At 42.7% G+C, this 21,063-nt stretch overlaps 1 protein-coding gene across 1 annotated transcript in view; it reads left to right on the forward strand.

Moving 5' to 3' along the window:
* Positions 1–294: 294 nt before the first annotated feature.
* LOC311098232 (uncharacterized protein) overlaps positions 295–21,063 on the forward strand; it is a 179,338-nt gene continuing 158,569 nt past the window's right edge. The window contains exons 1-4 of the mRNA XM_084138318.1: positions 295–447; positions 1,958–1,993; positions 10,838–11,098; positions 11,337–11,612. Of these exons, the coding sequence (XP_083994444.1) occupies positions 417–447; positions 1,958–1,993; positions 10,838–11,098; positions 11,337–11,612 (604 nt within the window). The 5' untranslated portion in view covers positions 295–416. The remainder of the gene's footprint in view (positions 448–1,957; positions 1,994–10,837; positions 11,099–11,336; positions 11,613–21,063) is intronic.

Genomic DNA, 21,063 nt, shown 5'->3' on the forward strand with positions numbered 1-21,063 from the left:
ATAGCCAAATTCACTATATTAAGAGGAACAGCCATAAATATTGTAACATCCCTTGTCTTGGTGTATGAATACTAAACTTGTCACAGGTATATATCAGTGCCAAACTCGACACCTTGATTGTTAGAGGCCTGATAGATTAGAAATAGATCGAGATGAGCTCATAGTTGTGGTTTGGTTTCTTCTCTTTCAGATCAGTGACATCAACCAGTGTGGGAGGAACAGCAGCAGTTTCTGCTTCTTAACTTATACAGTTATAAATACATTCAAGATTATCAAAAGGTTTTCTGTAACACATGAGGCACATTTGTATGTCTTCTTTAATCTGTCATATTGTTCCTAAAGATCTGACTATGTATCAGGAAGTCTTGAGGCTTTAACTCAGTCTGTCTTTAACCGTCTGTCATTATTCAGTCAGTATGGAGCTCAGTCAACTTCCTCTTCTGCTCTGTGAGTATTATTTCTCTCAAAATAATTGCACTTTTGCACTATTATAAACTTGTGCGGTTAGGTATTGTGGCTTGGTTTGGTAACTTGGAGCTTTCCGAGGAGGTGGTGAGGAAACAGGGTTTTAAAATCACAGACGACCCAAAGCACGTCCTGTTTAATGAGTATGAGCTGATGCTTTCAGGCAGAAGGCACAGGTTACCAAACTGCAAGCTTAACAGGTATAAATTCTCATTTGTGCCGCTTTCAATTAAATTAATGAATAATAAAAGATAAGATGTGTGTGTGTGTGTGTGTATCAGCTGCAGTGATGCATGTATGACAAATACTACTAAATAGGACTGTGATGTGATGTGGGTTTCTTCTGTTTTCTGTGAATGTGAGGAAAGTATGGGGGGTACTGTGTGTGGTTGGGATAATTGTAGACAATTAAGTTCTGTATGGGATAATTATGAGCATGTTTTGTGTAGGTTGTGTAGTGTGTTGGGTGTGTGTTATACGCAATGTGTCGCCATTGTTCTCTCGAATGCCCAAGACGAATTTCTCCAATTGGAGACAATAAAGCCTTATCTTATCTTATCTTATCTTGAATAGGACTGTGTTCCTGCATTTTTTATTTTTTTTTTATGCTCTCAGAGCTTCAAATCCAGCTCTAGCTCATGAGTGAAAGAAGGATCTGAGCAGTTAGTGCTGTTTGTGAAAGAGAAATGCACTCTGTTGTGTTTGGGTCAGTCTGTTTGTTCACTCACTCGGTTTAATGCTTTGTAATGGTGTTTGCTGAATCATTTCTGTTTGTTAGTTTTGTACAGTTTGCTGTCCATGATGCACTAGGTAGATATTCACTAGTCTTTAGATGTTCACTAGTATGCAGTTAGTAAGAGTTTATATGAGTTAATTGTTATTAGTCACTGTTTTCAGACTCTAGAAAGGTTTTTACAGAAACACTCATTCAGGAGCCACTAGATCTAGACAAATTAGAAGAAAGACTTAAAGAGAAATGAAACATTTCTGTGTTGTGAAGCTGAGAAACATGCAAGAGTGACATTTTTATGTGTAAAGTATAATAGAAAGTTGATCAGCTCCATGTTCACAGTGTAATAATTGTCAGATTTTCCTGTGTTTGGCAGAACTGTCACTTTGGTGGCTTGCCAGTGTAGTCGATTTCTCTTATACATAAACTAAGTTCTTGTGGAGAGAAGCATTTACTGAAGGTATCAGAGCAGCACATTCTTCAGCAGTGATGTTAGTCTGTCTTCAGAGAGTCTGAACCCAAATATCTGTCTGTGGGACAGACCTTTATACCTAAAGCTAATTTACAAACACAAGACATCCAGAGACCCCTAAGAGAAACACAGCTGTTTACTTCACAGGAAGAACTTTGGAAATAAAATCCCACAGAAAAAATAAATAAAAAATCAGGATAATCAACAGGTGAGTTTGATGATCTTTATAGGAACAATTAAAATACACAATCTTTCATGAGTTTTCTTTCTTTTTTACTTTGTGTTTTCAGTGCTGATTTCAAACATCCACTCTGGACACACTCAAGGTGAGTGAATTTGATTAATAAATTTCATTACAAATGTGTGATTCTATTACAAACCAGAGGCCGGATTCACAAAACATTCTTAGGAATAAAAATCTTCTTAACTGCTATTTTCTTCTTATTTTTTACCTTAAGAAAAAAAGATAAGAATTTTTTGTATTCCCAAAAACTTTTCTTAAGAATGTTCTTATCTTTCCTTTTAAGGTTGTTCTTAAGACAAAATTTGGTTACACTTTATTTTACACTTTATGTGACGTTGTTACATTGTACTTACTCAAATAAGAATAATATTTATTAACTACATGTACTTACTATAGAGTTACGGTTGGGGGTTAGGGTTTGGTTTAGTTACTAATAATTATACATACTATAGTAATAAAAGTAAATTAAGTACATGTACAGTAGTAACATGTTAAAATAAAGTGTTACCCAAAATGTAATTGTAAAAAATTTGAAATGGTTATTATGGCAGCAATATATGATGTAGGCTAGGCTATTATAGGCTATTATAGTTTGGAGTCCTAATACATACATTTTGGTCCAAAATTAACAAAAACTACGACTTTATTCAATATTGTATTCTCTTCCGGTCTGTTTTCCATCCGCGTTCACGAGTCCACATTGACGCACCAGATAACACGTCAGCAGCGTCTTACGTCAGCAGCGTCAATGTGGACTCGTGAACGCGGATGGAAAACAGACCGGAAGAGAATACAATGTTGAATAAAGTCGTAGTTTTTGTTAATTTTGGACCAAAATGTATTTTCGATGCTTCAAAACATTCTAAATAACCCACTGATGTCACATGGACTACTTTGATGATGTCTTTATTACCTTTATGGACGTGAACAGTGACACGTCCATTGACTTACAATGGAGGGACAGAAAGCTCTCGGAATAAATCTAAAACATCTTAAGATGTCTTCAGAAGAGAAACGGAGGTCTTACGGGTTTGGAGTGACATGAGGGTGAGTCATTAATGACATAATTTTCATTTTTGGGTGAACTAACCCTTTAAGCTTTCGCGCTAGAGACCCGTGTTCGAATCCCGGGTCGGGCGGCAGATGAAATTATGCCGTCAAAGCTTTTCGCTCTGTCAGTCCCCTTAAAAAGGCAACTGCAGATGTGTATTTTGCAACCAACGAGCGCGTTGTACAACCCGCTCGCCTGCACCCAAACACCGTTTCTATGGAAACTCAAAGTCTTCCTAGCCCGCCTAGGAAAACGACGGTGTTCAAGTCCCGCTGCGGCCAGACTTCCACCAAAACTTCTGGCTCGTTCAGTTCCAGAAAATGCGACTGTTCCAGTGTATTTAGCAGAAAACAAGCCGGTACTACAGCCCGTTTGCCAGCGCACAAACGCCGTTTTTAAGGCGATCCAGATGAGTCTCATAAAGAGTGTATTTTCTGGTATTCTGGCCACGGCCGATGGTGTTATGAGTGTAGTAAAAATGGCCACAGCCCAGTGCTCATTCCTACACACAAGCACAGCCCGCCACACAAGGCTCGCACACATAAAATTGACTCATGTCGATTGTGCATTAAATGTAGTGAATGTGCCCACGACCCAGTGCCTACAAACACTACACACTGCATGTCTCACGGTTTCTGTAAAAACGAAACCAACGCACATACAGTCTGCTCAAGCAGACGGTGATTTCAGTGTAGTAAATGTGCCCGCTGTCCCGCGCCCACATTCACTCACAGACATGACAAGCCCTACGGGGATCGCCCCGCTCGCTCTCTCTCAGCAAGCCGCCATAGGAGAGTCAAGCGTGGGCAGGCTGCCCGCTGTGATCAGCGCGCCCCCCGCCTCGGACGCTGCAAGCACGGCGTCTATGTTACAGCATACCGATGCTCTGCGGTCGCCATCATGTCGCGGCCAGAGCCCAGATCTCATTAAACCCCTAGCTATTCATGTGAGTGCATGGGCAAAGCTCCCCGGAGTATCAGAATGGGTGCTGAACATTATAAAAAGAGGCTATTCGCTACAGTTCGCTCGACGCCCCCGCCGTTATGCGGCGCGAATCGAAACCATGGTGGAAAAGGAAGTAGCACATCTACTTCGAGCCGAAATAGCGAAACTGTTGAGCAAAGGGGCCATAGAGCCTTATCTCAAGCTCAGAGCGAAGGGGGCCTATACAGCAGATATTCTGGTACCAAAAAAAAAAAAAAAAGACGGGGGTCTCAGACCCATTCTAAATCTAAGACAGCTGAACAAAGTGCTTTTGAAACGCCGGTTCAGAATGCTCACAACCAGGAAAATCCTCTCGCAAATTCGCCAAGGGGACTGGTTTATGTCAATAGATCTGAAGGACGCATATTTCCAAATACAAATAGCGTCACGTCACAGGCGATTTTTGAGATTTGCCTTCGAGAGCCAGGCATATCAATACACAGTCCAGCCGTTTGGCCTGTCCCTAGCACCCCGTACATTCACGACGTGCATGGACGCGTTGCTTGCACCCCTGAAACTTCGGGGCATGCGAGTTTTGAATTACTTGGATGATTGGCTGGTTCTAGCTCGATCACACTCGGAGCTCATAGAGCACAGGACCATATTACTCGAACATCTCGAGAATCTAGGTCTCAAAGTCAATTGGGCGAAGAGTTCACTGTCTCCCAGTCAGAGAATATCTTTTCTGGGCACAGAGCTGGACTCGCTGTCTATGACAGCACAACTATCGCCACAGCGCGCACTGAATATTCAGCGCATGACGGAATCCTTCCGCTGCGGCGCTATTGTCCCACTCAGAAAGTTTCAGAGAATGCTGGGTCTCATGGCCTCAGCATCGTCAGTACTTCAGCTGGGTCTGCTTCGCATGCGCCCACTGCAGTTCTGGCTAAAAGCGCGAGTACCGCGCCGAGCGTGGACCTCCGGTCTGTTTCGTCTCAAGGTCGATCAGAAATGCGTCTCAGCTCTGAATCCTTGGAAAGCAACCGACTGGTACCAATCAGGTGTAAGCCTGGGGACTTCCTCGAGTGTGAAGGTGGTGTCTACGGACGCCTCCACCTCGGGATGGGGAGCGCTGCTCGAGGGCAGACCATTCTTCGGCCAGTGGTCAGAACGAGAGAAGCTTCTGCATATAAACTGCCTGGAAATGCTGGCGGTAGATAACGTGCTGACGCGTTTTTGTCCCCAGATAAGAGGACACCACGTCTTGGTCCGCTCGGACAACATGTCAGTGGTGGCTTATATAAATCGCCAGGGAGGTATCAGGTCCCTTTACAGAAACCTTTACAGGCTGACGGAACGCCTCCTGGTATGGGCTCAGCACAATCTGTGCTCGCTGAGAGCAGCACACGTGCCAGGCCTTCTGAATATAGGACCAGACAGACTGTCCAGGAACAATGTTCCAGCAGAAGAATGGTCTCTACACCCGCAGACAGTCCAACTGCTGTGGAAGAAGTTCGGCAGAGCGAAGGTAGACCTGTTTGCGTCTCAAGAAAACGCTCACTGTCCGGAGTTTTTCTCCAAGAGAAGGGATGCGCTGGCCCATGTCTGGCCCCGCTGCCCGCTCTATGCTTTTCCCCCCGTCACGCTCCTGCCTCAGGTATTAGAGCGAATCAGGGAAAATGGATGCTGAGTGCTACTTGTGGCTCCGCTCTGGAAGAACCAGGCCTGGTTCCCAGTTCTGATGCAGCTGACAAGCACTGCCCCATGGCCAATACCAGTGAGGAGGGACCTCCTCTCTCAGGCCAAGGGCTCGATTTGGCATCCTCGCCCAGACCTATGGTCCCTACATGTGTGGGCTATCAACGGGTACCCGCTAACCTCCCGGTGGGAGTGTTAAACACGATCACGCAGGCTAGGGCCCCGTCTACCAGACGGCTCGATTCCTCAAAATGGTCGGTGTTCTCTAGCTGGTGCACAGCTCGTGGCATATCACCCCCAGACTGTGGGGTGACGGAGGTTCTCTCCATCCTACAAGAGCTGCTGGATAAGGGCAGGACCCCATCCACGCTCAAGGTTTACGTGGCGGCCATAGCAGCGTTTACTAAACCGGCGCTCGGCCAGTCACTTGGAAGGAACGATTTATTTCCTAAGAGGCTGAATCCTCCTAGACCTCCTTCAGTTCCCGTGTGGGACCTTTCTACGGTTTTGGAAGCCATGAAAGGTGCCCCATTCGAGCCAATCCAAACGATAGATATTAAACACTTGTCTTTCAAGACAGTGTTTCTTCTGGCTCTCGCTTCAGTGAAGCGCATAGGGGACTTGCAAGCGATCTCCGTGAGCGCGACGTGTATGGAATTTGGGCCAAATGATTCAAAAGTCATACTCAAACCAAGGCACGGGTACGTTCCAAAATCCCTCAACACACCGTTTAGGGCACAGGTAATTTCCCTGTTGGCCCTGCTGGTCTCTAATGAGGAGAAGGACACGAGCTTCCTTTGCCCAGTCTGGGCATTAAGGGCTTATGTGTCTCGCTCGACTGTCTTCAGACAGACGGAGCAGCTCTTTGTTTCGTTCAGTGGATGTTCTAAGGTTCTAGCTGCGTCGAAACAGAGTCTATCCAGATGGATAGTTGATGCTATAGCGCTGGCTTACACTTCTAAGGGCCTGCAGTGCCCGTTAGGTGTCAGGGCGCACTCCACAAGAGGCATGGCCTCGTCGTGGGCCTGGTCCAGTGGGATTGCCTTGCAAGATATATGTATGGCGGCAGGCTGGGCCTCCCCGTCTACATTTATAAGGTTTTATAACCTAGAGGTTCCCGCCTTACAGGCTAAGCTGCTGTCGGTCTAATAAATCAGTATTGTCTGTTCTGATGCTATCAGCTCAGAATACTGAAACTGCTGAGCGCTGCTCGCTGATCGACTGAATAACTCTATGGGCAGTGTGTAAGACACACAATATTCATCAGTTCAGGCCAAGTTTTTCGCCCTGTCTGTAAGGAATACTATTAATGTAATTTGCGCCTTATAGGACGCTACTAAATCTGGGAAAAAATGCTGTTCTAGCCCCTTTTTTCCCGGACTCTCTGTGAGTTCCCTGGTGATCGTGCACTATATGAGCCCCGGGCACCTGCCCTTGGGACTTTGGTGTTGGATCTCAGCACGCACGGCATTTTACATTGGGTCCCCTAGCGTAAGATATCTTACGCAGTACGAAAGACCTCTCGTAAGAGAACGTACTCGGTTACTAACGTAACCTCGGTTCTCTCTAGAAGAGGGAACGAGTACTGCGTATCTTAGCCGTGCATGCAACACGCTCTGGTTCGCTTCGGCGATGAAAAACCAGATTCTATCAGCCTGACGAGCTGTATTTATAGGCCTAAGCCACGCCTGTTTCGGCGGGACGTGACGTGACGCAGTGGGCGTGAAGTGCCCTCATTGGATCTGACGTCACGAGAGGCCTCTCTCGATAGGCTGATGCAACACGTTTTACATTATTACAAAATTAAGGATAATTTTTGGCTTCAATATCTCGCGGAAAAGAGATTTTTCCCCTAGCGTAAGATACTTACGCAGTACTCGTTCCCTCTTCTAGAGAGAACCGAGGTTACGTTAGTAACCGAGTATGTTTTTCCCCATGGGGTAGTTTTTGTTTTATTACTTAATAAATACCCATTGTTCCTGCACTTGAGTCCTTCCTCCTTTCCTCCAACCCAGACCGTGACAGTAAAAAGTATTCAAATTCCTGAAAAGAATGTTCTTAAAAATCATTGTAAATAGCTTAAAGTCAGGATAACCTCCAACCTGTCTTAAATCCCAAAAAGAATCTTATCAACTTTTAGGAATTTATCTTAAAGTGTCTCTATTATGCTATTTTAAAGTCTCCTAATTTTGTTTTGGAGGTCTCCCACAACAGGTTTACATGCATCAAAAGTAAAAACATATACATATCATTTTTTCATATATATTGCACATAACCACATAGTCCAATGATTCTCAAACGACTCGTTGGATGAATCAGTCTCTCTAAATCCCTCTTTTCTGTAAGCTGCTCTGCTCTGATTGGCCTGATGGGTCAGTCGGTTGTGATTTGTCTACCGCGTACAGCGCTTGTCAGAAGCTACACAGCCATTACCATAAATTAACGTCAGCTCTGTCCGGAGGCTTCCTATAGCTCAGCGATTGAACTGTAAAGACCGAAGCGATGACGTAGATTTTAACATATCAATCTGAGCGCGAGCACGATGATGAAACATTTGAAGAACTAGTTTTCAGGCTAACAAAGGAGGATTCAGTAGCGAGTGTGAAATGTAACTATTTATTATGTCCAGACAAGAGTGAAAGTATGAATCAGGTGAATCATGTGCAAATGCAAAGTCTGCAACCAAAATCATCCCCTGACTGACGTTACTACTTTCTACTCAAGGACCTTGACAGAATTGTAGTGGAGTAAAAAGTAAGATATTTGTCTTTCAAATGTAGTGAAGTTAAAGTAAAAAGTTTCCAGAAAAAAATAATACTCAAGTAAAGTACAGATACTCAAAAAGTGTACTTAAGTACAGTACTCAAGTAAATGTACTTTGTTACTGTCCACCTCTGGTGATACGCTACTCAGTTTGAGGTACGTTATGAGATGCTGGAACTGTAATTCCTCACCATCAGCATTAACAAGAGTATGTCCATCAACAAATCGATGTGTATATTTCTAACTTATTTCTAGTATACTGTAAATTTATTTTACACAATAAAAACACAAAACTAAGTATTTTGAACACCCGGTAGAAAATATATACATCAATGTGGCGAGTAGGGTGAGGCAGAGGGGCGCAAGGCCGGTGGCGTGACTGATGATGAGCGACACCTGCACAATGCACCGGTCTCGTATATCTCACGGAGGAGCGGAAGCATAAAAGAAGGAGCGACGACAGTGAAGACGAGAGAGTACCAGGCCTGGATTTTACATTGTATTTTGTTTGTTTTATTATGTATATAAATAATTCTTCTTTATATTCCTCCTTCTTCCCATTACGATTAACCTTTGTTACAATCAATAATTACTTACAGGTTGTGATTCTGAGGAGCAAGCTGGCAAAAAAAAAAAAAAAACTGGGTACTGACCCATCTTTCAAGAGCAAGCGTTTTGTGATTCCCGCATTGAACTCTGAGATTTGAGAAGCAGTCGTCAGTAAAATGACATTTGAGGGCTGGTCAATTTGTTCAACATAGGCGGTCATTATGCAAATGTATCTTCTAGTGACATTCGAACAAAAAGCGTCTTGTAAAGGCGGTTCAGAGTCGATTCTTTCTTTTGAGCAGTGGGGATTTCTTTAAGACTGCAAGGGAAGCTCAGCTTCCCCTAATGGTCAAATATGTACTATTGTGTTAATATTTTATTGACTAAAAATGCGTTAGAAACCGTTCATCTCAAAGACGAGTTCGTACAGAATCAGTTACATATAGCAGGTCGGCTGACTCGATCTCCTTCTCATTGCCGTAGCGTCACAGTGCATTTCCCTGTTGAAGCCTAGCGTCCATTGACTTCAATGGGGCTGCTTTGAACAGTTTTTTTTCATCGCTTCGAAACTAGACGGTCATTGGATAAATGCTGCGATTATGTCCCGCTTAGACGCTTAGCGTCTCTGGAGTGAATGAGGAGTGGGCTGGCCTGGACTCCGGGCTTCTGCCTGATGATTGGAGGGTTTGTCGAAAGGCTGCATCTCCGTTTGATTGACAGCGATTTCATACAATTCTATTCGAGATTTTTCAAGTGTAGTTCAAAGACAAACAGCTGCAACCTATTTCTTGGTATTTGCTTGTCGAAATTGCTAGCCAATTTTCATAATACATTTCACACAATTATACATTTATACCTTTATTATATTATTACTTATTATATTTTTTTATATTATTATTAGTAATAATTAAAAAATAATTATTAAAATAATTAAAATATATATTATTAGTAGTAGTATTATTATACTTTATTATATTATTATTTATACCTTTATTATATTATTACATTTATACAATTATATTTAACTCTGCTGGCCGTTGAGAGGAGACTGGTCAAGTCACTGGAAAAGACACCTAGTTGGTACAACAGGGTCACAGAGCATTTTCTTGAAAAGGAATGTAGAATTTATGTATAAATAAATTAATAATTTTTATGATGTAGGCTGAAAATGAGCTTCCCCTCTTTGAAAGACCAGCAGCCGCCACTGCTTTTGAGACACAATAACTTTATTTATTGTGCACTTTTGACTTTACAACTTTGCAGAACGTTTACATTCACAAACAGCTATACTACATTACACACTGCATAAGGAAATATTCGAAAAAACAATAATAGGGGCACTTTAAGAATTTTCTAAACTTCTTTCTTAAAAAAGAAATGAGTGTCATAATTATAAATACAGCTTTTCTTAAAAGTCATATAAATGATTCATGTGTTGTGAGTAACACCAGACCAGACAAAGGTTCTGAGGTGTGACAAAAAGACCAAAAACATTGACTCAGAAATATTACATTTCCAAAATTTGTTATGAAGAACATAGAAATATTACATTTCTTTTGACATCTACTTTGTCTTGAAGTATTAGTAACATTACATACACAACAAAAAAAGATTCAATATAAATGATTAGAGTTGCTGCACCTGCAACAACAAATTCATTTGAACAACAACAACAGTTTGTAACCTGCAAACAATTTGTAAATTTGAAACCTTGCGTTGAGCTCAGGGCTACTACCCTAAAGGATGTGGGTTTGAACTCCACATAGGGGGGTCTTTACACCTTTGTTGTCCTTTAACTCTTTGCATTGCACTGAGTGATTGTTCACCTTGTTTGCTCCAGCTCTATTACGTGAAATAAAAATGCACTAATTTACCAGTGAGAGAATGAGATCTGCTGAAAAATGTTCACATCTCATGCTCCCACTGACTTTATATTGACAGATGTTCCCAAACCAACTCTGACTGTACGGCCACAGAGTTCAGTGTTCACTGGAGACTCAGTTACTCTGAGATGTGAGCTGGATCAGTCATGGGATGGATGGGAGTTTCTCTGGAGTAAAGACTCAAACACTGAATCTCCTGAAGCTGAAACTAAAACAATCAATCCTGTGAAAGTCTCTGATGGAGGAGTGTACAGATGCAGAGCAAGAAGAGGAGGAAATTACACAGATTACAGTGAAACAGTAGCCGTGACAATACATGGCAAGTGTTTTCTCTCATTTAATGACCCTCTCTGAGAACACAATGAAATTGATTCATAAGACCAAGCGTATAAGTGACTATAACATCTATAGAGAACAACACTTCAGTGTAACTTAATTTAACGTGTGTTTTACAATTAAGTAATTGTTCATACATTAAAAACAGCATGTCTTATTGAATTTATTTGAATAATAATTTTTACTATTATAATTAATTGTTTATTGTTGTCTTTGCACAGAAAGACCAAAACCCAGAGTGACCATTAAACCTGATCATCATCATCTATTCAGAGGAGAGACAGTCACTCTCAGATGTGACATATATGATGGAGGAGTCACTAGCTGGAGGTACAACTGGTATAAAGACGGTTCAACCAGTGTTTTCAGTGAACGACAGCAACACACATTCAGTTCTGTTACTGAGTCTGACGCAGGTAAATACTCCTGTTATGGGACAGAGACTGAAGGATCACGCAGATCACATCACAGTGATGGAGTTACACTGACAGTATCAGGTGAGTTTGATCATCTCTTCATAAACGCACACAAGTTTAACATGTTATTAAGATTTTTAAACCGTACTCGGTTACTAACGTAACCTCGGTTCTCTCTAGAAGAGGGAACGAGTATTGCGTAAGTTGCTTACGCTACGGGTAAAGTCATCTTTTCTCGAGATATTGAAGCCAAAAATTATCCTTAATTTTGTATTTATTGTCAGCACGTTGCAGCAGCTAGCAGACCTAGAGCAGGCTTACTAGCGCGCTCATTGGCTACCCTGCGGCAACTGCAGCAGCCTATCGCTGAGCCCTGCGTGACGTCAGTGTGGCTTAGCGTATATAAGGAAGGGCTCGGAGGCTGCTTACCTGATTTTCATCGACTGAAGCAATACCAGCTCGAGGCGGGCACGGCAGGTTACGCAAGACTCGTTCCCTCTTCTAGAGAGAACCGAGGTTACGTTAGTAACCGAGTACGTTCTCTTACGAGAGGTTCTCTTGTATTGCGTAAGTTGCTTACGCTACGGGAACCCCTTGTCAACGCCGTGCGCGCCAGCATCAACCACATATAGTCCCAAGGGAACACCCGGGGGACACAGATCGGTGGGAATAAGACGGCCAACCTGAGTGGGCCAGTACATGTACATAAGCACACAGTATCATGTGGCAAAGAATACAGAGCGGCACAGCTGGTCCATACTGACACGTGGATAACAATCCTCATAGTGTAGTTCAGCCAGGGGAGCTAATATTAGCGTGATAGCAGCCTGTGCGTGATCGAACCTGAGCAGAACATACTCGCCACTTAGACTGACAGAAGTCTAGCCTGCAGGGCGGGAACTTCTAGGTTGTAGAACCTGACAAATGTAGAGGGGGAGGCCCAGCCTGCTGCCGTACAAATGTCGTGAATAGAAATCCCGCTGGACCAAGCCCAAGAAGAGGCCATGCTTCTAGTGGAATGAGCCCTAACGCCCAAAGGGTACTGCAGGTCTTTAGACGCATATGCTGCCGCGATAGTGTTAACATTCCACCTGGACAGACTCTGTTTCGAGGTGGCGAGACCCTTAGTGCGTCCACCGAACGTAACGAAGAGCTGCTCCGAGCGCCTGAAGGTGGCGGAGCGTGTGATGTAAATCCTCAGCGCTCTGACAGGGCAGAGGAGGTTAACATCGACTTCGCTACCGGACCCCGTCAGGGCCGATAACGTAATAACCTGCGCTCTGAAAGGAGTGCCGAGCACTTTGGGGACATAACCATATCTCGGCTTGAGGATGACTTTAGAGTCATTAGGCCCAAACTCGAGGCACGCGGCGTTAACAGATAACGCATGCAATTCACCCACGCGCTTAACTGATGACAGGGCTATCAGAAAAGCGGTTTTGAGCGAAAGGTATTTCAGATCCACGGTCTGTAACGGTTCAAAGGGATATGCTTTCATGGCCTCCAGGACCACAGAAAGATCCCAAATAGGAACCGACAGGGTTTGCAGGGGATTCATCCTCCTGGCTCCTCTAAGGAAGCGGATGACGAATTCGTTCCTTCCTATTGCCTGGCCGCGCGTCGACTCAGCGAACGCCGCAATGGCCGCAACGTAAACTTTGAGCGTGGAAAGGGTCCTGCCCTTATCCAGCAGCTCTTGAAGGAAAACAAGTACCTCAGAGACCCCACAGGTTTGTGGGTCCAGGTCTTTCCCCGCGCACCAGTTAGTAAACACAGACCATTTCGACGCATAGAGCCTTCTCGTGGAGGGAGCTCTAGACTGCGTGATCGTGTTCACGACCCCTTCTGGCAGGACAACGGGTACCCGTTGATTATGCATGCATGCAGAGACCAGCGCTCTGGATGAGGATGCCAAATTGAACCACCGGCTTGAGAGAGGAGATCCCTTCTCACCGGGATTGGCCATGGGGCTAGAACCAGACTTGGTTCTCCCATCGCGGGGCCACGAGGAGCACTGCATGGCCCGCCTCCCTGACTCTCCTGATTACCTGTGGTAACAGCGAGATTGGGGGAAAAGCGTACAGCGGGCAGCTGGGCCAAGCTTGGGCCAGCGCGTCCTCGTTCTTCGAAAAGAACCGTGGGCAATGAGCATTGTCTTTCAACGCAAACAGGTCGACTTTCGCTTTGCCGAAACGGCGCCACAGCAGCTGGACTGTCTGAGGATGCAGGGACCATTCTCCCGGGGGAACATTGTCCCTGGACAGTCTGTCTGGACCGTCGTTTAGGCGTCCAGGCACATGCGCGGCTCTCAGCGAGAGCAGGGATTGCTGAGCCCAAACGAGAAGGCGTTCCGCCAGAGCATTGAGATTTCTGGATCTGACACCGCCCTGGCGGTTCACGTTGGCTACCACTGACATATTGTCCGTGCGGACCAGCACGTGGTAGCCCCGTAGGTGTGGGAGGAAGTGCCTCAGCGCGTTCTCGACCACCATCATCTCCAGACAGTTTATGTGAAGGCATTTCTCCTGGTCTGACCACTGGCCAAAGACCGGTCTGCCCTGGAACAGGGCGCCCCAACCTAGGTTGGAGGCGTCTGTCGAGATAACCTTTCGGTACGAGATGGCTCCCATCGTCACCCCAGACTGGTACCACTCGGCCGCTGTCCAGGGCTCCAGAGCTGAAACGCAGCTCTGAGTCACTCTGATACGCAGACCGCCGGAAGCCCAAGCTCGGTGTAGCCAGTGCTGTAGTGGGCGCATACGTAGCAAACCCAGCTGAAGCACCGCTGCGGCTGAAGCCATGCAGCCTAACATTCTCTGAAAAATTTTCAGGGGAACAAGGCTGCCCATCCGGAATGAAGCGGCTAGGTGTCGAACGCGGTGCGCGCGCTGTGTCGACAGGCGGGCCGTCATAGACACAGAGTCCAGATCTATCCCCAGAAAAGAGGTCGTCTGGCTGGGCAGTAATGAGCTCTTGGTCCAGTTGACCGTGAGACCCAAATTTTACAGGTGGCTGAGAAGCCACGTTCTGTGAGATATCAATTCTATCTCTGACTGCGCTAGAATCAGCCAATCATCCAAATAATTCAATATTCGCATGCCCTGACTTCTGAGGGGAGCGAGAGCCGCATCCATGCACTTCGTAAATGTACGGGGTGCTAGGGACAGGCCAAACGGGAGGACGGTGTATTGATATACCTGACCGTCGAAGGCGAATCTCAAGAATGGCCTGTGACGGGGTATTATCTGAATCTGAAAATATGCGTCTTTCAGATCGAGAGGTATAAACCAGTCCCTCGGGCGAATTTGCGCGAGGATTTGTCTGGTCGTAATCATTTTGAACGGTCGCCTCATGAGGCCTTTGTTCAGGTGTCTCAGATCTAAAATGGTTCTGAGAGCCCCATCCTTCTTTGGAACGAGGAAATAGCGGCTTTAGAAGCCTGACTCGCTCTGAGAAGGTGGTACTGGTTCTACAGCCCCTTTGCATAGCAGTTTCGCTATTTCTGCGCGAAGTAGGTGTGCTACTTCTAGATTCACTTTTGTTTTCGGTCCAGGCTCGGAAACGCAGGGGGCGACGAGCGAATTGCAGCGAATAGCCTTGCTTTACTGTATTTAGCACCCATTCTGACACTCCCGGAATAGCCTCCCACGACTCTGCATGCATGGCTAGGAGTAGAATGGTCTCTTGGTCCCGATCGCCGCACAGTGTGGGCTCGTGAACCTGAGTCAGAGGCATTGGCGCTGTGAGCGCGCTCTCGGTGCTTGTATACAGTGGCGTGCTGAGAACGGCGGCTGGCCAGTTTGCATGTAACGTCCCGGGCAGCTTGGATGGGGAACGCTTCATGTGAAAAAGCTTGTGGCGCGTGTGCAGCGCTGGGCGTGGTGTGTTCGTCAGTAAGTGTGAGTGCTCGCGAGCAGCACAGGTCTTATGACATAGCCGGTGTGTGTCGGCTTTATATTTTCTGTTCCCTGGGAGCGGGCAGTGAGTAGGTGTGGGCACATTTCCTACATTTATCACTCGAGCGGCATACGCCAGCTTCATGAGAGTGGGCTCTGCATGAGTGAATGACACCGGGGGAACCGTGCTTATGTGTAGGGGTGAACACTGGGAAGCAGGCACATTTTCTACACTCAAAACACCATCGGCGTGAGCCGGATAACCAGAAATTGTACTCTTTATGAGATTTCTCTGGGTCGCCGTAAAAACGGCGTTTGTGTGCAGGTGAGCAGGTTGCGCAATGCGCTCGTTGGCTGCAGAATACACATCTGCAGTCGCCTTTGCTAAGGGAACTGACAGAGCGAGATGTTTTGATGGCGGTCCGGCCGCAGCGGGACTCAACCACCGGGCTCGGCAAGAGCCACAGGAAAAACGAGGCATTTATAACGTAAAATGCCTCGCGCTCTTTTAGAGAGAGTGTGAGTGTTGCGGCGGCGAGCACACACAAGCAGTAAGGATATAACGCCAGATAGCGTAGCAGGCACGGATGGCGAAGATCGTCCGGCTTCTTCAGGCGCTGTCCTAGGCGTGCTTTGTCGCTTGAGTCGATGGTATCGGCTTCTCTAGAGCGGCCATTCCCAAACTGTGGTCTGCGGACCACTAGTGGTCCGTAAGGGTACTGCAGGTGATCCGTGGAAAGGCAAAATAAAATATAAAATAATATTTTTTTTACATTCATTTGATCAGGAAATTACCATAAAAAAATAAAAAGTAAAAAGAATATGTAGGTCTATATTGATATAAAATTTTAATTAAATTGTCAAGTTATTGTGTGATTACTACAATAGGCTAGTGGCGCTCGGCCGTGAACCACAACATGGATCGGTGGATAGCAACAGGTTCTCTGAAGAGAAAAGAGGCAGAGGTTACCAATAATGAAAAGATTGACAGCGAAGGCATCTACGAGCCAGTTTCCTCATAAAAAAAAACAAAGAAAAGGAGGGTGAAGAGAAAATACTACGAAAGCTACTTAGCATTAGGTTTCAGCTATACCAGCCCCGAAGACGAGCCGTTGCCCGTTTGCGTTTAAATGTTTAAATTGCGTTTAAATGGCCATTAAATGTGTATAGGTCAGAGGCAAATATGTTCTCACTATCACATCACACGCATAGCCTTTATAGGCAGTTTATATGAAACAAAATGTTTATAAATGGAATGAATAAGGCCTGTTATTATTTTAATTTCCAGTTAGTTTCTTGATCTCGCGTTTCTGAAATGTTTTGCGGATGTGCTGTTAAGTGGACAAACTCAAGCCTACTTTTTGAGGACTTGTAAAAAACTCTGAAGATTAATAATCCCCTAAAATCGCCAAAGGTTTAATCTTGATTTTTTGAATCTTGTAATCAAAAAATCTTGATAACAAATAGTGGTCCACACACACAAAAAGTTTGAAAACCCCTGCTCTAGAGGATCCAGCGATGCGGAGATCTTCGCTGAAGAGATGAAAATCAGGTAAGCAGCCCCCGAGCCCTTCCTTATATACGCTAAGCCACACCCATTCTGGCGGGCTTTGACGTGTGAGGGCGCGACGTCACGCAGGGCTCAGCGATAGGCTGCTGCAGTTGCCGCAGGGCAGCCAATGAGCGCGCTAGTAAGCCCGCTCTAGGTCTGCTAGCTGCTGCAACGCATTAATAAATACAAAATTAAGGATAATTTTTGCCTTCAATATCTCGAGAAAAGATGACTTTACCCGTAGCATAAGCAACTTACGCAGTACGAGAGAACCTCTCGTAAGAGAACAAAATTATCTCACATGATCTTCAAATGTAGTTTCAAAGTTGGCAGATTTGGGGATTTTTCACATCCATTACCAAATAACACCCTACATATCAGTCATGGTTTTTATCAATGATGAATTTTTGAAAGTCCTTACAGTCTGAGATTTAAAGGGGTGGTTGAATATGATTTCACTTTTCTAACTTTAGTTAGTGTGTAATGTTGCTGTTTGAGCATAACCAACATCTGCAAAGTTACAACACTCAAAGTTCAAAGCAAAGGGAGATATTTGCTTTTAAAGAAATCGCTTTTTAAGGACTACAACAAACGGCTGGTAGAGACTACACAAGCTTCTTCACGGGTTAGTGACATCACCAACCCTAAAATTTACATAAACCCCGCCCCCGGAACATGATTTATAGATTATCAAGACAGAATATACTAATCAATGACTAGAAGATAACTAGATATAAGCCACATAAACTCATCAACTAACCATTCAGAAATGTTGTCTACATGTTGTCACTTCTTCTTGAGTCTCTCCATCATTGTCTGACTCCGGTTTGAACATAAAAGGCTAAAAGTTTTTGAAATTTTCAGTGCATGTGTGTGTGAGGTAAAAGGACACAAGCTGTTGAAGCTCCGCCCCCCTGTGCCGGGAGCAGCAGCTCATTTGCATTTAAAGGAACAGACACAAAAACAGTGCGTTTTTGCTCACCCTCAAAAAGTGAAAATTTTAACATGCTATATAAAAATATCTGTGGGGTATTTTGAGCTATAACTTCACACACACACTCTGGGGACATCAGAGACTTATTTTACATCTTGTGACAAGAGCATTATATCACCCCTTTAATAATTGGTAAAACTTTACTTTGATGGTCCCCTTTAGACATTCTGTTGACTGAGTAAAACTGCACCTGGGTCAAAGACGAAAAGGGGGTTTCAAGCGTAAAAAAAAAACTGCTTTAAATTGAGTCTTTTTCACATACATTAGAATATGTCCTGTTTAACTTTATATTTTTTGAGCAAAAAAAAATAATTACTACCATACATTTTTACTGTGATTTTACAGAAGACACCCACTAAAATGTCATTAAGTGTAACAATATTTTTATGCAAAATCAGACATTTTCTTATCTTATCAGACATTTTTAGAAAAAACATCATTTGATAACATATTATAGGACTCTATTTAAAGATCACAGTGCAGCCCCCAAAAACTAATTATTTGTAATTTTACATCTTTATACTTCGCCAATATCATTTAAACCATTAAGTTTTACCTATTTGTCAACAAGAAGTTTTTGTAAGGAATTGAAAATCAATTAAAATCTAATAAAATTTAGTAGGAGCACATATTGTTTTACATATTTTACTGCTCAGAATAAGTATATTGTTTCATTTTTACATCTGTTACACCGAATGACCATGGTTTGTTACTCTGAATGACATTTTGACAAAAATTGAGAAAATATTGTCATTGTTCCCATTATTGCAATGTTTTTAATATTATTCTGTATTATTAAATTCCTGAGCAAATCACAGACGCATATGCTGAAAAGAATAACCATTTAATTCCGCAATGCATATCATGTTCATGTAAAAATCAACTGAAATGGTGATAATACTGTATAATCAGCATATCTAATTTCATTGAGAACTTGGAACTTGAAGGACAAACACAAACACACACACACACACACACACACACCTTAAAGGGATAGTTTACCCAAAGAAAAATAGTTCTCTCTCTCTCTCTCTCTCTCTCTCTCTCTCTCTGTGTGTGTGTGTGTGTGTGTGTGTGTGTGTCTGTTCTCGATGAAATGAGAGATATTGATTATATTACCACCAGTTTGTTTCACAATTGTTAAAGGGATAGTTCACCCAAAAATGAAAATTAGCCCATGATTTACTCTCCCTCAAGTCATCCTAGGTGTATATGACTTTCTTCTTTCAGACGAATACAATCAGAGTTATATTATGTAAAATGTCATGGCTCTTCCAAGCTTTATAAGCCGTTTGTGTAAGAAAAATATCCATATTTAAAACTTTATCGACTTAAATAGCTAGCTTCCGGCAGACGGCCTACGCAAGTCGACTTGCACCAAAAGAGGAAGACTTGACGATGTAGGATGTAGTAGTAAGTTTAGACGTCTCTCGCAGTTCAAACAAACAGGGCTGGGCAGCTCCTCCCACATTTCTCTTTAGAAATTGTCATTTTAGACTTCTAATTCGTGACCAGTGTTTTGTTTTGCTCTTTCCTCTGCGCTTCCGCGTTCGTCAGTACGTCATGCGTCAGGTGTTACTCTTCCACCATAAATCTGGAAGAGGCTGTCTGCCGGAAGCTTATTTTAGTCGATAAAGTTTTAAATATGAATATTTTTTACAACATCTACTTATTTTACAAAAAATCTAACAATAAAATCTAACAAAAAAAAAAAAAAATATATATATATATTTTTTTTTTGGCATTTCACTGAATGACACGTGTTTTTGTAACTCAAGTTACTACACTATGAAAAGGTGAAATTATCAAATATTTAAGAGCAATAAACTTAACTTGCTGCAGCACCACAAGATCTTCAGGGTGCCCTTTGATGATGTCACAGACTGCTTGATGACAATTGGTTGTTTATTTAATTTCAAAATGGTTTCCTGATCCTATTACACTGAATGACCTCTGACAAACTGCATATTCGGGACAAAAGTTCCCCTAGTTATTTCAATAATTCACAAAAAAAAAAAAAAAAAGTAACACATAGTCCTTTTAATATAATACAGCCAACAATTATGTGAACATGCCAAGGAAGCAAATTGTTTTTTTTTTAAACATGGTATTTTATACGTTTATTTAAAAATGTAATGGTAAAATCAAAGTCCGGACCATTACGCTGAATGACAATTTTACACTTTAGAGCATTATTTAACTCATATTTTGTCATTTTATTTTCACAAAAGTTATTTGAAACATGACAGTAGACACTTTATTTGCATTTAATGTTTTTTTTTTATTATTTTTTTTTAATGTAAAATCACTTTTGTAAATTTAATTTTGATGCGGACACCAAAATGGTGACGTCTCGTCTTTGACCCACCTACATGTCAACTAACTTTCATTAGAGTATTAGTTGAGCATTAGTAGATAGTTTAGGGTTAGTAGAATAAGTTGTATGTAGACTACTTGCAATGTTACATATAATCAGTTGAATGTCTAAAGGGGACCATCAAAATAAAGTGTTACCAATTATTAATACATGATACAAAAGAGAAACAAAAAGTAAAAGCAAGAAATAGAAAAAATATATATTTAAAAAAAGAATAAAAAATAAAATACATACATATACATATACATATACATAGGGGGTAAAAAAAATCAAATTTCAAATATTAAAACAAAATTAAAATTCCTGGCTAAGTTTACAAGTTCTCAAAATTGTAGGCCTCAGTATATTTAGGGTTAACTCTTTTTAAAGACATTAGGCTGTGGTGCTGTTTTCAAAACTGCATTTGTGAATAACTAATTTTAACATAAGTAGTTATGTAGTAAAAGTCCACATTTTTGTCCTCTAAACATATCCCAAGTAATAGATGGAAAATAGATATTTTTTATATTATTCAATTAAATATCTCAGTCCAAAATGTATTAACCAAATTACATTAAAAACATCAATGATCAACAGTTTCAATATTATTATTACAAATATGGCAAGTGTTTGAATCTACATTAAATTTTAATCTTAGAAATTCCTTAGCTGGATAAATATCACACACAATTTTAAAATGCACTTCTTTACGTTTAGGTAGAAGGGGAAATAGA

This window comes from Abramis brama (genome assembly GCF_963993115.1).
Source record: "Abramis brama genome assembly, chromosome: 1".
Taxonomy (NCBI): Eukaryota; Metazoa; Chordata; class Actinopteri; order Cypriniformes; family Leuciscidae; genus Abramis; species Abramis brama.